Source organism: Spea bombifrons, chromosome 1 (assembly GCF_027358695.1).
Source record: "Spea bombifrons isolate aSpeBom1 chromosome 1, aSpeBom1.2.pri, whole genome shotgun sequence".
Classification (NCBI taxonomy): Eukaryota; Metazoa; Chordata; class Amphibia; order Anura; family Pelobatidae; genus Spea; species Spea bombifrons.
In genome coordinates this window covers 125374785-125392563 of record NC_071087.1, presented here as the reverse complement: position 1 = coordinate 125392563, position 17779 = coordinate 125374785, and the positions used below count along the sequence as shown (strand labels likewise).

At 36.7% G+C, this 17779-nt stretch overlaps 1 protein-coding gene across 10 annotated transcripts in view; it reads right to left on the bottom strand.

Annotated features, from left to right (window-relative positions):
* CLIP1 (CAP-Gly domain containing linker protein 1) overlaps nt 1-17779 on the bottom strand; it is a 43356-nt gene that overhangs the window by 5946 nt on the left and 19631 nt on the right. For 5 of the 10 annotated variants that reach the window (XM_053472470.1, XM_053472511.1, XM_053472487.1 and 2 more), the window contains 13 exons: nt 17421-17537; nt 17228-17285; nt 16800-16883; nt 16563-16719; nt 15097-15259; nt 14096-14311; nt 9726-12464; nt 8942-9079; nt 7763-7869; nt 6340-6460; nt 4163-4215; nt 1776-1796; nt 433-550 (listed from right to left, as the gene is read on the bottom strand). In XM_053472470.1, the coding sequence (XP_053328445.1) occupies nt 433-550; nt 1776-1796; nt 4163-4215; nt 6340-6460; nt 7763-7869; nt 8942-9079; nt 9726-12464; nt 14096-14311; nt 15097-15259; nt 16563-16719; nt 16800-16883; nt 17228-17285; nt 17421-17537 (4092 nt within the window). The other 5 variants (XM_053472479.1, XM_053472544.1, XM_053472536.1 and 2 more) reach the window with 4 other exon arrangements.

Here is a 17779-nt window from a genome sequence, read left to right as displayed (position 1 = left end):
AGTATGCCACCACATCTCCACAAGTATTGTAAGGGGGAGGGAGTATGGCACCACATCTCCACAGGTATTGTAAGAGGAAGCGAGTATGCCACCACATCTCCACAAGTATTGTAAGGGGGAGGGAGTATGGCACCACATCTCCACAGGTATTGTAAGAGGAAGCGAGTATGCCACCACATCTCCATATGTATTGTAAGTGGGAGTGAGTATGGCCTCACATCAGAGCAAGAAGATCCCCCAATGAATACTAGTCTCACTAACTTTGTTGGTTGCCTGCAATGCTGTTCCTGTCATTGTCAATTGGGGTTGCATTTTTTATTTTTTTTAATCAATGGCACACAGTTTGATAACAAATAGTAAAATACAAAACATAACGAGAGAGAAAAAAAAACAACATCAAGGAACTAAACAAATACATGTCAAAGTTCTTACCTCATTTCTAAGCCTTTGCAGCTCTTTGTCCTTTTCATTGATCAAGGCACTAGTAGTGGCAAGAGTTTTCTGTAGAGAGGCCTTCGCTTCATCAAATTCTTTCTTTTTTAAGGTTTCTCTGCACAGAAATAAAGTCAGAAACCAAACAGGAAAAAAAAACTGGAGAACATATTTGAATAATGTATGCCTGCAATTAGGTTCTAACTATGAGCCTACAATCTACAATGCAAGGTTTACAATGGCCAGAATTATGGGAAATGAGCCAATTACACTAAAATGACAGTTTGACTACAACTAATACTATGTGGATAAACATATTTAACATTTTTCACATGAGGGGCAATTAAAGGTTTAACGCAATACACATTTACTTTCAGATTTACAGTGTTTTTTTGAACAGTTAACAATTACATGCAATACTTTACAAAGTTAACAGTCATCATGCAAAGCATTGGTTATGTTGATGGAATTATCAGTTGGTCCTCAAACAATGTGAAAGGTATGTTTAGTGATTCTATATCTTGTCACTGAGGTTACATGCATACTGTATAATGCTCATAAAGAAGGGGAATCAGTTAATAGTGCATTTTCTTCTATGTCATATTGGCCCAAGATTTGAAAAAAAATGAAGTCTTTCCTATGCGAGGAGACTTTGAAGATCTGAAAGTTAATGCAACTACAAGCTCTTCTGGCAGTGTAGCTGGAATGTAGACGATAGCATAGATCTGTAGTGGGGAAAAGCGATGTATTTTGTATGGAACTAAAGACTAGTCTTTATAACACAATCTCTCTATAAATTATTGTGTTTCAGACCTTGGTATTAGAATATATAAAACAAGACCTTTGACTTCCAACACATGTAACACAATGCGATACTAAAACAAGCAAAAACCAAGATACTGAGGTGTAAGCACATTTATACGCTATGTACCAGAGAAAAAGAGGAGCAAATGGAGAATCTAGCCATTACTAAGTATCAGGGAACACTTTACCATATCACGGGTCAGATATGGCAAATGGTGCAGGGAATGAAGGCAAAGTGTTACTGCAAAACTATAACTTGTTACGCTATTAGCAAGTTTAACCATATTTTTTTAAAATATGTATTATATAAAATAGTGTGTCTATTAACGCTTCAAATACCAATGTATTATAGTACTCCAAAAGCCCAACTGTTCAATCGCTGGCAGACCTTATGTGCCAGACTACTTCTGTATAACTGCATCAGTTCTGCATAGACGGAGTAGAACCCCAAGTAAAGTAGCTGATAATGGTTACATTCCCATTAGTATACTAAGAGTTTACTATTCTGCAAGTATTATCCAAATAAATTAAACAAGTACCTTATTGTTTTACTGGGCAAGCTTAAAAATGTAAAATAACAAAGACCACATGTTAGAAAACGCGACAGAATATTTGTGAAACACGGAAGAAAGTAAAAGACAACTGTGTTTTTTGGCTGAGAGGGGAATGCTAGCTTTAAAAAAAATATATATATAGATATACAAAAAAAAAAAAATTAAAGCAAGACAGTTTGGGACATAAGCAGCCAAAATACGTACAACAATGCTGTACTATAAACAAAAAATATACAGATATGGAAAAATTATTTGTTGTAACGTGGATAGACTTTCTTCAGTCTTACCATTAAAGACACACAGATATAGCAAAGGAAGCAAAAGTAGAGAGGGAGAGAGGAATGGAATGAGCATTGATTAGCAGCACAAGCTGGAACACAGCATGCCAGCTAGCAATCCACAAACAAGAATCGTTCTGCAGTTACAGGGAAATTTCTATTTAAATACCAATAATTCATAATGCCAAAGGGTGGGTAACAACATACTATACATAGTAACCATTCCAAAATCAAGAGAAACTTTTACCTAGGACATGAAAGCTTTTTAAGGTCAGATGCATTCACTTTTGGATTATTTTGGAGAACACGTAGTTATCAAGTTCAAAGACTGACTACTGGCAGTATAATATACATTCCCCTGGACGTGTGACGTTTGCATTGCATTATTATTGAGTAGAATTGATCTTCTGGAACAAAGCAGCCAGGACTGCAGGCATGAATGTAAAAGGATCTAATTAAAGTGTCATATTTAAGGTGCAGGTCCAAACAGACATTATTTGAGCACAGAGGAAAAAAATCCACAAAGAAATGTTCAAGAAATGTTTTCAGTTTCTATAGCAACAACCTATCAGTGCCTACTTTTGCATGATATGACATTCAGGGTTTGGGCATCGAGCTCTACTAAGAATGTTCTTTTTTTATACATCATATAGTTACAAATGTGTTACATTCAGCAGGGTAGGTTAAACAGTATCTTTAATCCAACATTTCCCGGCCCTTTTGCAGGCATTTTTTATGTTAAGCAACAACTTAAATACATACAAAATAGATGTTTAAAAAAACATGACGAAAATGAAGGACTGTCATAGCCATTATGTTCAAATTCATATTTCTCTTTCCTAACATTTTGATAATCTAATATTGGAATTTAAGATTTAAGATAAAAGGAAAGACAGAAAAATATCCACAGATATCTGGGACGCCGGTCAAGGAGAGAACTGCCCATCTTGCATTTCTTTCTAAAACCATCAGCCATCACTGGTTTCAAAAGTTGTCAAAAAATTAGGTTTTAGAGAATGCTTGCCACGTAAGAAGTTCCTTAAAAAACTTGAGCTAAGCATATTGAGGATTAACTAACTCTCAATTTTAATCCAGAAAAACATGCTTGTTTTAAAAGCAAAGGATAATCATTTTAAGTGTTATCCTGTGTGGATCAGTAGCTAGCAGTGTAGTTTTATTCCAGGACTATGTAGAGTAAAAGTATGAGTGTGTACCTATTTATAAAAGCCACTAGAACGTATTTGGGGCAATAAAAAAAAGCCCCAAGCACCAGTGATTTACATCATATACCTAAATAAGATAAGCCGTTTATTACCACGTGAAGACACACAAAATATATAAATATATGATAAATGACTAGGAAGTACGTATAATGAATATTAAGATGTTCATTACGCTTTGTAAGATGCACAATGTGGCTGGCTTGGGTGATAAAACCTCTAATTAAGGCACAGTTACATGGTAATCAGTGCTTCTGTTCCAGAATCCTACACGCTATTTAAACGGTTTTATAAAACATTCTGCACACATTTCTTTCAGTTTTCCGAGGAAATAGAGTAAATGTAGCATAACATTTTGTGTAGTAATTCTTTTGTTCTTTTTTGCACCAATCCATAACCTACTACTAAACTGAACAAGAACTGTAGTCAAGGAAACATAATGGGATTGTGGTAAAGGAATGACATGTTTAGAAGTACTGTGGTTGTAGGTACCAAACAATCAAACCGCAAAAGCCCTCCAAACAACTCCGCAGAAACTACACACACTTATTGATCCAGAATGTTAGCGCATACGAAAAAGATCAAGAACATATTGGCAAGTGCTTTCATCTTTAGCTAAGCGCTCATGGGATGTTACTATAATTTAGTTACACTTCTAACTTTGTTCAAGAAGTATGGAAACATAGTGTGTTTATACCCACAAGATTAAAGGCTATATGATATGGAACATATACTATATGTTTAGCAAAGAACTCAAGTGCCACTGATAAAATGCAAATCAACAGCAACGTATATGTGCTCTCATGCTCAAAGTTTTAGTAAGATGCAGGGTTTCTCACAGATTATGAACGTGTAAGAGGGAAGACAAACATACCTTTTTTTCATCTCTAGCAACTGATTATTCAATACTGATCTCTCCTCTTCAAGCTAAAAGAAACAAAAGTAAATTGTTTTCAGCGTAGGGCATTTTAACCCCTTAATGACAAAGCCCGTATATGTACGTGCTCAAAATGCATTGTTTTCAATGGGTTTAGAGACCACCCATTGTCCTTAAGGGGTTAAAGCTTGTGTTATATTGACCATTTTAGAGATCTTGCAGTTTCTTTATTCATGCCAAGCGAATCAAATATAATAACCCTTAAATCAATACAATAGTTATACAAACACTGACAACACAAAACAGAACTAAGACCTACAGAAGGGGAACACACGCTGCTTTTTTTCCCTTTGATGGTAAGTTTTCTTCACATTTTACTTAGTTTAATAGTAAAAAGGAACTCATTGACTTGCATTTAATATACTTGATGGATAACAGGTGAGGGGAAAGAGAACATAAAACATTTTTCATAAAAAGGTGGGCCTTAGTATCACAAGTAATGCATGTGATGAAAAGTTAACTTGAAGATGGGGCGAGTCATTTCGAGTCACTGCCTTCACCATGTATGAGATGAAACCAGATCTGATGAGTCTTTTATTTCCTTAAATGAAACAAAATGTAAAAAATGCAGGAGCGCTGAACATTTGAACCCGGTCATACCATTACGCATTATCCAAGGCAAAACTCAATGAGCTCCTCCTTCAAGAAGGTCAGAGTTTGTCCTGCATAACACACAGGTCATGTGGGGATTTGTTATTGAGGAAGAAGTCCATCAGATATGTATACGAACAGTTTCCGCATATACAAACTTGATATCTGCTTGTAGGCAAAATACGAGCATCTCTGCACAGAATCAAAAGTCTTCTCTGTACATCTGCACCTATACTTCTACAAATTTATGACATTTGTAACGCAAAGAAATAAAAGCTATGTAATCCCGTTCCCAATGTGGGGGATTTCTGAAAACTCTTCTCACTGCTTTAGCTATGCATAGGACAGGGCCAGCTCAGCCCCTCTGCGGAATACACTACAAAGATTAATTGATTCTGAACAAACAAAATCACGTCAGCTGTAAGGGCAAACAAACTCTTGATATATTTTATACTGTATGTATAACGTATAAAAAAAAAACCTGTTGGATTCTTGAAATTGCTGTTGTCACCTTTGTGGAGCTTGTCACAAGCCAAAAATAGCAATTCCATTCCAACAGCGTACACCCACACACAGGAGGACTGTACAACCTATTCCTGCTATTTTACCATAAAAAAATCATTTCCAACGTTTAATTACAGATTTATCTCAAAGCATTTCCAGCATTTTGCCGTTTCTTTAAATTGCTTTGTCTTTTTAAACACAGATCTCAATATAGTAACTGATATTTCTATTATATAAATCTATGATATTTCACACGCTCACAATGTTAATACTAATAAGGACTTTATGCATGTTATTTAACACAGAATCTCTCATTTCCACCTTATATGCCAATCACCAACGATTCAGCGGCTGGATACCCCTGAATACCGTTATCACGAATATGTTATATACACGCATGCATTCATATACACACATACACACAGAATTTCAGCTCAAAGTACACACCATGTACAAGAATAAATTGAGTTAAGGATGCAGTAGGTGAAAAAATATTTGCAAAGAATATATTCAAAACTGACATTTAACAAGATATTGTGGTCTAATTAACTATAGTATAAGATACTGTCTGTGTGCCATGTCTTTAAAAGGGAATCTCTCCATCCTGGACATTCAAATAAAATGGGCAGTTGCCATAGCGACAAATATCACAAAACCTCACCAAATATATATATAAATTATAGAAAAGTGTGTAAATACGTTTATAAAAAGATACTGACCGTTAAATCCATGAAATGAAGGTGTATATTAGGTGTATTTTACATATGACATACAAGCTAACCTCTGAAAAAAACCATTAACAGGCACCTCTAAACATATACCATAACATTAGCCCACAAAGCACTTGAAGATTTAGATACCAAAATATTTGAAACATTTGAATTACTGATGCAAGGGTAAGTTAGAGGCATTTAACAACATATGGTACACACGATTAGACTGGATGTTCTCAAGCACATATACACTCAAGCCAAACGTCCTAGCCAGGACTGTCATTTTTTAAGTGTGGTCCTACTAACCTTTTGGTTACTTGTCACCTCCTCCTTGCTCCTTCCAAGCTCCTCTGCAAGTTTGAGGTTCTCCTCCTGCAGAGCTGATAACTGCTGGGACTTGTGCTCAGCTGCCAGCCTCAGCTCTTCCCTATGAGTACAATGAGAACAGAGTTACTATGGAAACATGTCAGGCAAGAAAAACTGTGGGATAGAATCATGTTCACAGCTCAAAAAACACATCATTCCTCTGAATGTGTAATTATATATACATACATATATATATGTGTATATATATATACACACACACACACACACACACGATATACAATATCGATAACATGTATAAGGCATTCAGGCTAGGTCTACTATATATTAACAGTACACAGAAAATGGTAAGCAGGACTGAATGGTAAGTGGGCCGCCCACCTGCCCAGCTCTTACAAAGTCCTGTGGTTTTCAGTAATATCAGAGACAGATGTATATATTTCAATGTACATGTGCGTACACCGATCACCAATCACATTATTACAACCCGTCTAATATTGTGACGTTCCCTTTTTTGGCACCAAAACAGCCCTAACCTACTGAGGGATGGACTCCACAAGACCTGTAAATTGTGAGGTGGGGCCTCCATGGATGAATCCTGGTGCCACGTTTTCTCCCGGTAAGCGACGCACACGCAACCGGCCATCCACGTGATGTAAAAGAAAACCAGACCACCTTCTCCCATTGCTCAGTGGTCCACTTCTTATGCGCACATGCCCATTGTAGGCACCTTCAGCAGTGGACAGGGGTCAGCATGGGCACCCTGACTGCGGCAACGCATCCCCATATGCAACAGATGCGTATACGATGTACTGTGGGTTCTGACAGTACACACAAGCTGAAACGGTATCCCACTGTGGCAAGCAGACTCAAGTCACCGTTAAAATGATGGTCCATAACAGATAGGAAACAATGCCAAGTACTAAAGTCGTTAGAGATGAAGTATCATCGCTGATAATCAAGAATTCCTCAAATCCTCCTTTTTAAATCTTACCCCTGTATGTACTGTATACAGGCTCCCTGGCCTATTGGCTACTCATCACGATAAAATAACAAGCGGCATTAATAATCTTGGAGAATGCGATTACAAGTTACAAGCATATGCATTTTGCGGTGACTGACCTATGAAACAAAGAATGTTTGCAATAACCAAACCTCTGCTCTCCCTCTGCTTTATTACACAAGAAAGGATCCCAATCCACTGGGATTGCATCAACAAATCAATGCAAGAATTAAAAAGTAAATCTGTTCATTCAATACAAGCGAGCCAAATATAGTCATGAGATGCGACATGTTGCACTATTACTTCTAAAGACAAAATAATATTTTGCGCAAATGTCAGGTTATTGTAATTACATTTTTAACGAATTGCATTGTTCATGTCTAACAAAACATACATACTTACACTTCTTTTTTGAGAGTTTCCGTTTTACAGCATTCTCCTTTTAGAAGCTCATTCGTCCTAAGCATTTGCTCGCCTGCTGATTTATGCTGCACTTTAAGATCATCCAACTGGAAAAATATATGTCAGAAGAAAGAACTAAACAGGAGATCCTGTGGTGTCTGTTTTAATTCTGTAGTACAAAGAATTATCCATCTGCTTTAATCACTTTGTAATGAGAGGATTACTTTATATACGTAACTGATAATCCTGCATCAGACTAATAATGTGTGTCCGCAATACAATTTAGTAAACAAGTAGTCTCGTAAATAATCCCTGCTGGGCCTAGAATACTTTAATGGGCTGAATATTTGCCCTGCTCTTTTTATTAACCCCTTAAGGACAATGGCCGGTCCCCTAAACCCATTGAAAACAATGCATTTTGACATGTACGGGCTTTGTCATTAAGGGGTTAATATTAAAAATATGTGCCTTTCATGACTGAAAGCTTAACAAGCTACCATAAAATAGTAATTTTATTTCCAAGATGTTAGGGTGCAGCCTATTTTTAGGCCATAAATAACGTATTGCTTTCTGACTTTAAAAAGATAACAGATTCATTTTAAATAAAAAGCAAACAACTAAACCCCTACACAAGCAGGGTCAAAGCAACTGCAACATGTCTTCATTCCACCAGATGTCATACTGAACGTGAAACATTACTGCGATGACCAGAATGTATTAACTCTTAGTCAACCAGACAATTGCAGGATTAAAAATAAACTTAAAATAGGGATTGATAAGAAAGATACATAGATAAGGAATGCATTGACCAGTTTCTCTGAAATAGTCTTATGAGGGGTTATACCAGACCACATTGCTTCAAACTTTTATAAATGCCAGAAATGAAGATCTCTCATATATTGTATACAGATAGAATAGCTGCTCAGTTAGTTGCTGTTTATGATAACCTAGCCGTTAGGGACTTCAAAAGGTTAATACGCAAATATATTTCTACAGTTCCCAGGCGATGTGATAATCATGTACCGCATCATATTAACAGTGAGAAAACACAATCGTTGGTACTTGCATACGTGTGCTGGGTTGCGATTGGATACATTGTACTCGGACGAAACCTACCAAAAACAAAGTTATTGTACCAAGATGTACGGGCCATAACAATTATATAACGGCGTTACTTACTTCCTTTTGTACTTCTTTCTGCAACTTCTTGAGTTCTTCTACTGCTGTTACAGCCTCTGCCTTTTCTTTGATTAGCGTCGTTTTCTCCGCGGTTAACTGCTCAACTATTTGCAATGATTCTTCTGCCATCTGACTCACCTGTATTGATCAATATTCAATATTTTATAAAATACAGCAGCAAGCAATGCTAAAACATTTCCAAGACACCACCTTAAACGCTAATGAATCATTTTACATACAAAATCACTATTTGTCCAGGAGAAACGTTATATTTGGGGCAGTAGCATTTAAGCTTTCGAATAAAGGAGTTTCTTGAATAGAAAGTAAGTAATCCTTTATGATTTGGTTGTTAACATGCACAAATTGAAAAGTATGTTTAATAAAGCTTAAATATAAATATTAAAAAACGACAAGGTAAACTTTTCCCTTAGTGTGTTAAAGTGCACAAGTAGTACATTAGCGATACATTTCCATGCATTGGGAACAATGTTTCTATTGTTGTTATTTTATTTCAATAGCAACTAATTCTACTGAATTAAAAAGCTTGTTGCTACTACCCACAATACCTTAAGTTCCTCTGTATCAGTCCATTGGTTGTCTTAAAATTATTATTTGTTTGATTACATGTGCAATTAGAATAATAAAACAAAGAATCAAAATGAGATCACACAAAGACATGCTGTGAAGTGCAAGACATGCAAGTGGAAGTAAAAATCTCATTAGCCCTGGAAATTAGTGCGCAGTGTTAGTATCTTAGTTGGGACTCCCTTAACAAGTGTGATACCTCTTTATTTTTCTGTTCGGCGTTGCCGCGAAGAGTCTGGAGGTCATTTAATTTCATTACCAGGTCTTCCTTTTCACTCATCAAAACTTTATACTTGTTCTCTATATCCCGAGCAAAGGATGAAACTTCATTGTTTTTTTTGGTTAAAACATCAGTTTCAAGGGAAAGCTTTTCGTAATTATTATTTATGGATTCCTTTTCTTTTAAGATATTGGCATTTGATGCTATTAGATTATCGTGAGCTGATATTAACTCCATTTTTTCTTCAAGTATTTTCTTCAGTTGGGACTCGGTCACTTCATGTTCGCCACGAAGGTCTTCCAATGCTTTGCAAACGCTGTTATACGAGTCCTGGAGCCCCGCTTTTGATTTTGCCAGCGACTCAAACTCACACTTAACTTGATTAATGCTGTCTAACAGATTGTTATAGTTCACTTCTAGAATGCCCTTTTCTTCCGTTATGGAGTGCAAACTGTTCTCGACGTTTTCTTTTTGTTGGGCAAGGTTATGCATCTCAGTTTGAAGCTTTTCCTTCTGGATCTCCGCCTGTTCCTTCTCCTCCACAGTGACATCGAGACGCTTTTGGAGATCAGCATTTTTCAACTTTTCAGTCTCAAAGAGTTCTCGTTCTTGTATCAACCTTTGCTCAAAACCTTGAAATCCCTTATTAAGTTCTTTGCACTTCTCCTCTAGTCCCTCTCTATCTTTCATCACCTTATCCATATCAGAGCTACGTTTACTGAGTTCATCAAGCAACGTTTGCTTTTCTAACAGTATATTACTATGTTCCGATTCCAAAAGGGATTTTTCTTGTAGCGTCTGCTCCAATAACGCTGATAAATCATCTTTAGCTTTTGTCAGTTCTTCAATTTTCTTTGTTGCTTCAGCCATTTTGGTGTTTATAGACTCAATATTTTCTAAGAGACTGTTCTTCTCTTGAGCTAGTAACATATTTGAAGACTCTGAAAGCTCACATTTAACCTTTAGTTCATTCATGAGCAGCTTGTCTTGAGATTCAAGCTCAGAGAACTTTTCTTTCATTGTAATTCTCTCTTCAGCAGCAGACTGAAGTTGTTTTTCTAACTCTGCCACTTTTAAGCCCAATGACACATTCTGATTTTTTAGATGATTTATCTCTTCTTTCATTTCGTTTTGAACCAACTCGGCCTCTCCCAATGACTTTTGGAATGTATTTGTAATCTCCTCATTTTGTTTCAGGAGATCTTCCTTTTCCGCTAACAATCTCCTCTCCGATGAAAGCAGTTTTTCTTTATCTTGCAGCAAACCGACACGTTCAGAGTCAGTGGCACTACTGCTAGTTTTGATCTCTTCAAGGCAGTTGGATAGCCTCTCCTTAGCAGTCTGCAGTTCTTCGTTGTCCCTGATTGACCTGTCAAGTTGAGTTTTAATGGCACTCATTTCCGATACTAAATTATTATAATCTATGTTTATTTTGTCCTTTTCCCTAAGTGCGTCCCCTAATATGGAATTTAGCTCACCGTGTTTAAATAAGAGTTCCTCGTTTTTAGATGATAAGTCCTTGTTGACTATCACAAACCCATCGCGCTCACCGGTTAAAACAACCAACCTACTTTCAAGGTCTGAAATTTTTACTAACATAGTTTCCCTTTCCGTCTCCAGAGCAGATATTTTATTAGTAAGGTTAAGCTGCTCTTTTGCCAGGTCCTCCTTAGAGCCTGTGAGCACTTGGATAATACCATCTTTTTCATTACAAATAAAGAGGTTTTCCTCTTTCAGCATCTTTTTACACTCTTCCAACTGCTGCTTTTCTTCTTCTATTTTAGCACACATGATAAGCAATGCGTCTTTACTACTAGAAAGCTCTTTATTTTCTTTCATGGATCTGTCCAGTTGCGCCTGCACAGCAGATAGTTCTGTTTTTAGCGCAATGTGCTCAGACTTTAAGGTTTCTTTTTCTTGAAGCGCGTTTTCAAACTGTGTATTTAACTCCCTAAGCTTTACCGAAAGATGCTCTCTTTCAGATGTTACATCCGTTGAAGTTTTCATCAATCTCTCTTGCTCCACTAATAAATCAGAAAGCTTGCGTTCAAGTTCTGACTGCTTGCATAGAGTAGTTTCTTTCTCTGCTTTAAGAAGAGCAAGTTCTTCCATAAGTGAACGGTGCTTACTATGCATGTCTTCTGTGGAGTTCTGAAGCATCTCAATAATTTCATCCTTTTCTTTGGCAAGCACAATTTTGTCTTCTGTAAGCTTCTTCTGAATCTCCTGCATTTCTTGCTTTTCTTTCTGAAGATCCAGATAATTTGTAACCATGGTATCATTGTTCTGCTTGAGATCTTTTATCTCCTTGTCCATTGTGGTCACAGTAGACTGCAAGTCTTCATTGTCAAAAGTAATCCTCAAAAGTTCCTGTTTCATACTTTCTAGATCAGACAGAAGTGTTTCTTTTTCCGTGGTCAGGGCATCAACATCGATAGTGCGAGTTACCGAAAGGTTTTCAAGTTCTTGTTTTTCATTTAAGATACGTTGGTTTGTAGCACTCAGTTCTTCTGTTAGAGACCTTAGTTGTCTTTGCTCTTGCTGTAATGTATCAACGCGGCATTCATAGTCCGTAAGTTTTAACTGCAGTGATTCCTTCCCTAGCTTTAAACTGTTTGCCTCTTGGGCCAGTGTGTCTCTTTCATCTTTCAAACCCCTCAGCTCTTCAGATATTATTTCAAACTCTTTCCTTGTAGATGCTAACACAGAGGTTAAAGACTATAGGGATAAAGTTGGGAAGAAGGAAACAAAAATGAAATCAAGCAGACAAATGGAAATGTGGGCTAAGCAGAGATACAGCAATTACATGTATGGGTTGACACATTCAATCTAATGAGTGAGTTGTGTGTGTGTGCTTTTTATTTATTAGAGGATAATAAGTCTGTTTAAAAATAAATGCCCAAAAACATTTAGTGTAGAAAATAGATGACCCCGTTTACGATGGTGCCCTTCATAAAATTATTTTTTCTTATACTTAATTACATAGAAATGTTACAACTTTCCAAGTGAGCCTTCTGAAATATGGAATATAATAGGGCCCAGACGGTTGTAAAAACCTGTAAAGTACTAAATATAACCATTTAATTAACCCTATTTGTATGTTGGACATCTAGAAAATGGCTCCATCAATTATTCTTTTAAAGACTAGTTTTATTTTTTGAAACAAGCATCCGTATCATTGTTAAAGAATACAAAACCCTTCTGGCACCATCCATACAATTTGCCACCGTCCATTTAAAAAGCCCAGCCTTTACACTCCCGCTAGTGTGAATTAAAAAAAGAATGTGTCAATTCATACATTGTATACGGAAGCAATATAAAATTCTAAATCAAAAAGACACCAGGGAGGCAGCCCAAAGACAAAAAAATAGAACAAAGGGGGAGGAATTAATGGTTATGGAAATGACCAACCAAACATGTTAAATCTGACTAAAGAAAAAAACCTCTGTGAGAATAATAAATGCGCAGTGGATATGAATGATGTGCGAGCTATTTGTGTGTATTAGCCATAAGCTGATAAATAGGCATATGTTTTTGCCATGGGAAAAGTGACTCAACAGTTATTAGAAATAGCAGACATTTGTTTCCTCCTCATGGTGGGAGGGGGGGGGATATTGCATTCCAGGGAATAAGGGAAGTCTTAAGTCCTCTACCACAGTAACTCATCACTAGTTCAAGGTAGGAATATCCTCAAGGCATTGGGTTTTAGGGTATTGGTAAGTTGGCTCCTATACCAATACTAAAGTTGGTCAAGAAGATTTCATGATTTAACAAAAAACGGTTTCTGGAGATGAAACTTTTAAACAATGGGCACACCTGTATTATTAACCACTTAAATTTAACTATTGTCTCTGCTCTACTTGTGGGAACATTTACTAGAATCTTATAGATGGTAACCGGCTTTTCATTACTTGTTGGGCTGCAATTCCCAATACTTCGGCCAATAGTCTACTGGGAAGGTTTGACAGGACTCGGGGCCAAGTCACATTTTTCTCATTCTAATCCAGCAATATGGTTATTGCTAAACTCGACTTTTCTACCCAATGGGCAATTCTTTATTGACCTAAACGTCAAACCTTATTTGGCCCTCGGTCTTATATTCAGTATAGCGTTATGGCTCTCCCATGCACGTCTAAATTCCCTCACTGTATTTGATCTCCACCACATCTTCTGGATTTACATGTTTCATTTATCTACCACCCGCTTTAAGCTATGGACTCTAGTCAGAAAATTAATTGATGTTGCCCATCTTGCAACAGCACAGGAATGACGCCCCCCACACACACACCCGAACCAGAGTGTCCCATAATAAATATTCATCAACAAAGAAAAAGTAATACAACAAATACCTTGGCTTGTTCAGCCTGTTGCTTCAGCTCCTCCATTTGTTTCACCATATCGGTCTGACCGACTTGTGCGGCTTGCCACAGCTCCTCTTTAGCTTGCAGGTTATCTTTAAGCTCAGTTATCAATGTTTGGTGCTGAGAGACCAAATCAGCAACGGATTTCTCATGCATATTCTGTAGCTCCTTACATTCATTTTGGCTTTTTTCAGCTAATGATTTCTTAAAGTAAAAAAAACAAACATATAAAACAAACTTAACACACATCTGACAAAAATGTAAATCAGATTGAAATATTTAAATACAAATGTATAACTGTTTTAGTACTGCAACACGGGCTCTCAGAAGCAAAGGATAGCACTGATTTCTACAGCAGTAACCCACATCAGGAGCAGTAATGGACTGTAAGGTAATAAAGGGGTGAATAAAGGAACAAATAAACTACATACGCAGAAAAGGGCCCAAAACAGTGCTTCAGGTATGATAGTGTTTTGGAGATATTTAGATTAAAACGTTAACCACATGAAAACTAAAACCTGCATCTTAGAATGCCTGCCTCTCTACATGTGCTGAGATGATTTATTTTCCCCACCCAACCCTACTCCATAGACAACAACCAGCAATCTAATAGGTCAGCATAATTAAGATTAATTAGCATTGCATATCCCTAAAAAATTGAAGTTAAGATACCTTCCCTATGGGAATATATTCTCATACATTTCTCATTTAATCTGTAACTGCAGATACATGGTTTTATTTAGTGTACAGAACTGATGTGAAGAAGCTACAAGCTCTGCAAAATTCTACAATGTGTTCATGTACAGATATCATAAAAACATACTTGTATGAAAGAATGAACAAATACAATGGGGATTGTGTATAATAAGAGATTCTCATGTACAGTTTGAGGCCGGGAACAGTCCAGTGAAGTGATAAGGCCACTTTTAAAAAACTGGACTACAATCATATACATAATCCCTAAAAAATAACATATTATACTTCCTTACCAAATCTTCTATCTGGGAAGCCATTTTCTTTATTTCAGCCTGATGAGACTGTTGAGCTTCTTCAGATGAAAGTTTGTTAGATTTGAATACGTCAATACTTTCACGAAGCTTTATTATCGTTTCTTTTGCTTTAAAAAGCTCCTTTTGTAGTTCTTCAGAATCCCTAAGCACATAAAACAAGCACAAATCACACATCTCCATACAATTAAAAAAAGTCATACACAGACAGAGGATCCATTTTGTTTTAAGACAACATATAAAGTCAAATTAATCCAGTGGCACATGCAACCCCATCTCGCTGATGTAGGTAGAGTCTACTTGTCAAAGTCTTTACCCTTGAGACACCACTAGCAAAACATGCATGCGCAATTCATTTTTTTCATGCTAAAACCACTCAGTCCTAATTACTGCTACAGAGCTAAAGAGCTACTACTCCCTCTGTTCATCCCTCCTTTTTTTAAATTGCCCATCCTTTAGATGGTAAGCTCTCAAGAAGGGCCTGCAAAAGCCCACCATTACTGACTGGAACTTTGTATAAAAGTACCATAAGACTGGATGACACGTTTATGGGCACGGTTCTCATCTGCTGATGTGTCTGTAGGTACTAATGTGTGTGTTGTGTGTGTTAACTGCCCCACTTAACTTGTACAGTGCTGGGTAATTTGTTGGCGCTTAATCAATAAAAGATTATAATGTAGTCATTCTGCACCATGTCCTATTTGGAAGATCGTTGAAGCCAACCAATAAAATTTACCTTCATCAAACCATATATGTTTGATGACTAGACACCCCAGAGTATTGAAATTGCTAGTATTTTAACCCTTTTCAGGCACTATTTCTACTACCAGCTGTTGTCAAAGTTTGTGGTAGTATTTTGTTTTTTTCCCCCACACTCATAGTAGTTCAGGTGTGAATTTACAGCTCTTGGTATATGTCTCTGTCAAACACCCTCCAATATGTGTTCAGCAACATCTTTTCTGAAGAACTCCTATACATTGGCCTTCTATGCTTGCAGGAAATGCGTTCAGCCAAAACTAACAGAAAGCGCTTCCATTGATTTAAACGGGAGCACTTTCCTGCCATTAATTGGCTGCTTCAAGCAACCATACCATGGAAAAGGGCTCTAGAGCTGCAGCATTTATTTCTCCTACAGGTTAAATAATGCATATTAAAGTTCTTTAACATGTATTCTTCATTGGAGGGTCTGCACGGGACACTAAACAATCCATTTATAAAGGAGAGTAATGCATGGCACTTTCCCCTCAGGAGCAGCGATCCGATCTATGTTTACTACCCCAGTCTATCTACAATCTGAGCAGCTTCTTTCCTGGCAATGTACCCACTGTACCCTGTTGGCATTATTTATGTACATGCATTTGTCACAGTGAGTAAATTCAATATTTGCCCAATTAATCCAGTTAACATTAAGATACAAAATGAATAATACAGATTAAAACTCAAAATACCTTTCTCTGGACTGTAGTTCTTCATTTAATTTGTTAAGCTGAGAGGAGCTGTCCCCAGAAGACTGAATCATTTCTGATATCTGATTCTCTAATTTTGCTTTTGCCGTCAGCAATAGTTGTTCTTTTTCTTCACTTTCTTTCAACTTCTTCTCCAGGGCTGGCAAAATACAGTTTCCTTAATACATTACTGATCAAATAAAATAAAGAAAGTGAGTATTTACAATTCTGTTAACTCACCAGTACACTGTGGCTGCAGGTGCTCCAGCTTTTTATACATCTCTACGCACTCTTCTTCTTTCTTCGTAAGCTTATCCAGAGTCTCTATTTGGGGGGAAAGAAAACCTAAATATTTAAATAAGATCCTCGGATAACAGTGGGAACTAAAACACTCAGTTCTTAAGTTATGCTACATTACAGTCCACATGTCTTACATAAGTGTAGATTCACACATTTGGTACTGAACTTTTATTCACGGTTTGAACTTTGTGTCACTTTTCAATTTTGATACTGTCCATCCTCTTAAGCTCTTACTCATCCCAGTATTAAAGTGTTAAAAAGTATTAAAAATGTGCAAGTATTGCTCAGCTCACCTTAAGAATTTCGACAATGCTGCCATAAATTCCCAGTTTAAACCATAGAGATCACTTGCAATGTTGATCACTTACCTTGCATAGTTTGTTTAACAATGTTTGCATCCTCAGTAGAGTTACTGACATTTTGTTTCTAGGGGGGAAAAAGGATTAGGATTAGTTTAATGGGGTTTATGGCTCCTGCCCTTCTGTATTCCAAAAACAATTAATGAATGCAAAGTCCTAGTTTCTATGTAATCAAATATAAATTACGATATGATGATCTTACCAATTCTTCTATTTCTTTCTCAAAGGAAGCCTTGACCTCAGTCAATGAACTTAATTTGCTCTCGAGGACAGCAAGTTTTTCATCACGTTTCAGCAACTCGTTAGTTAAGTTATTGGACTAATGAAGTTGTAAAAATTAAAAAGAAAAATAAACAATGGAACAAATAAATAGAATGGTAACAAACTCAAAATAAAAAAAAAAGAACAAAAAATATCGTGTGGACAAAATGAAGCTCTGTGCATTAATTTAATGAAATTGTTTAAAGATGAATTGTGTGTACTATAGCAACTTGCTAATCAATGTTATTTTCCCTTAGTTCAGAAAATATTTCTTAGTAAGCCTTCTTACCCCCAATTGCC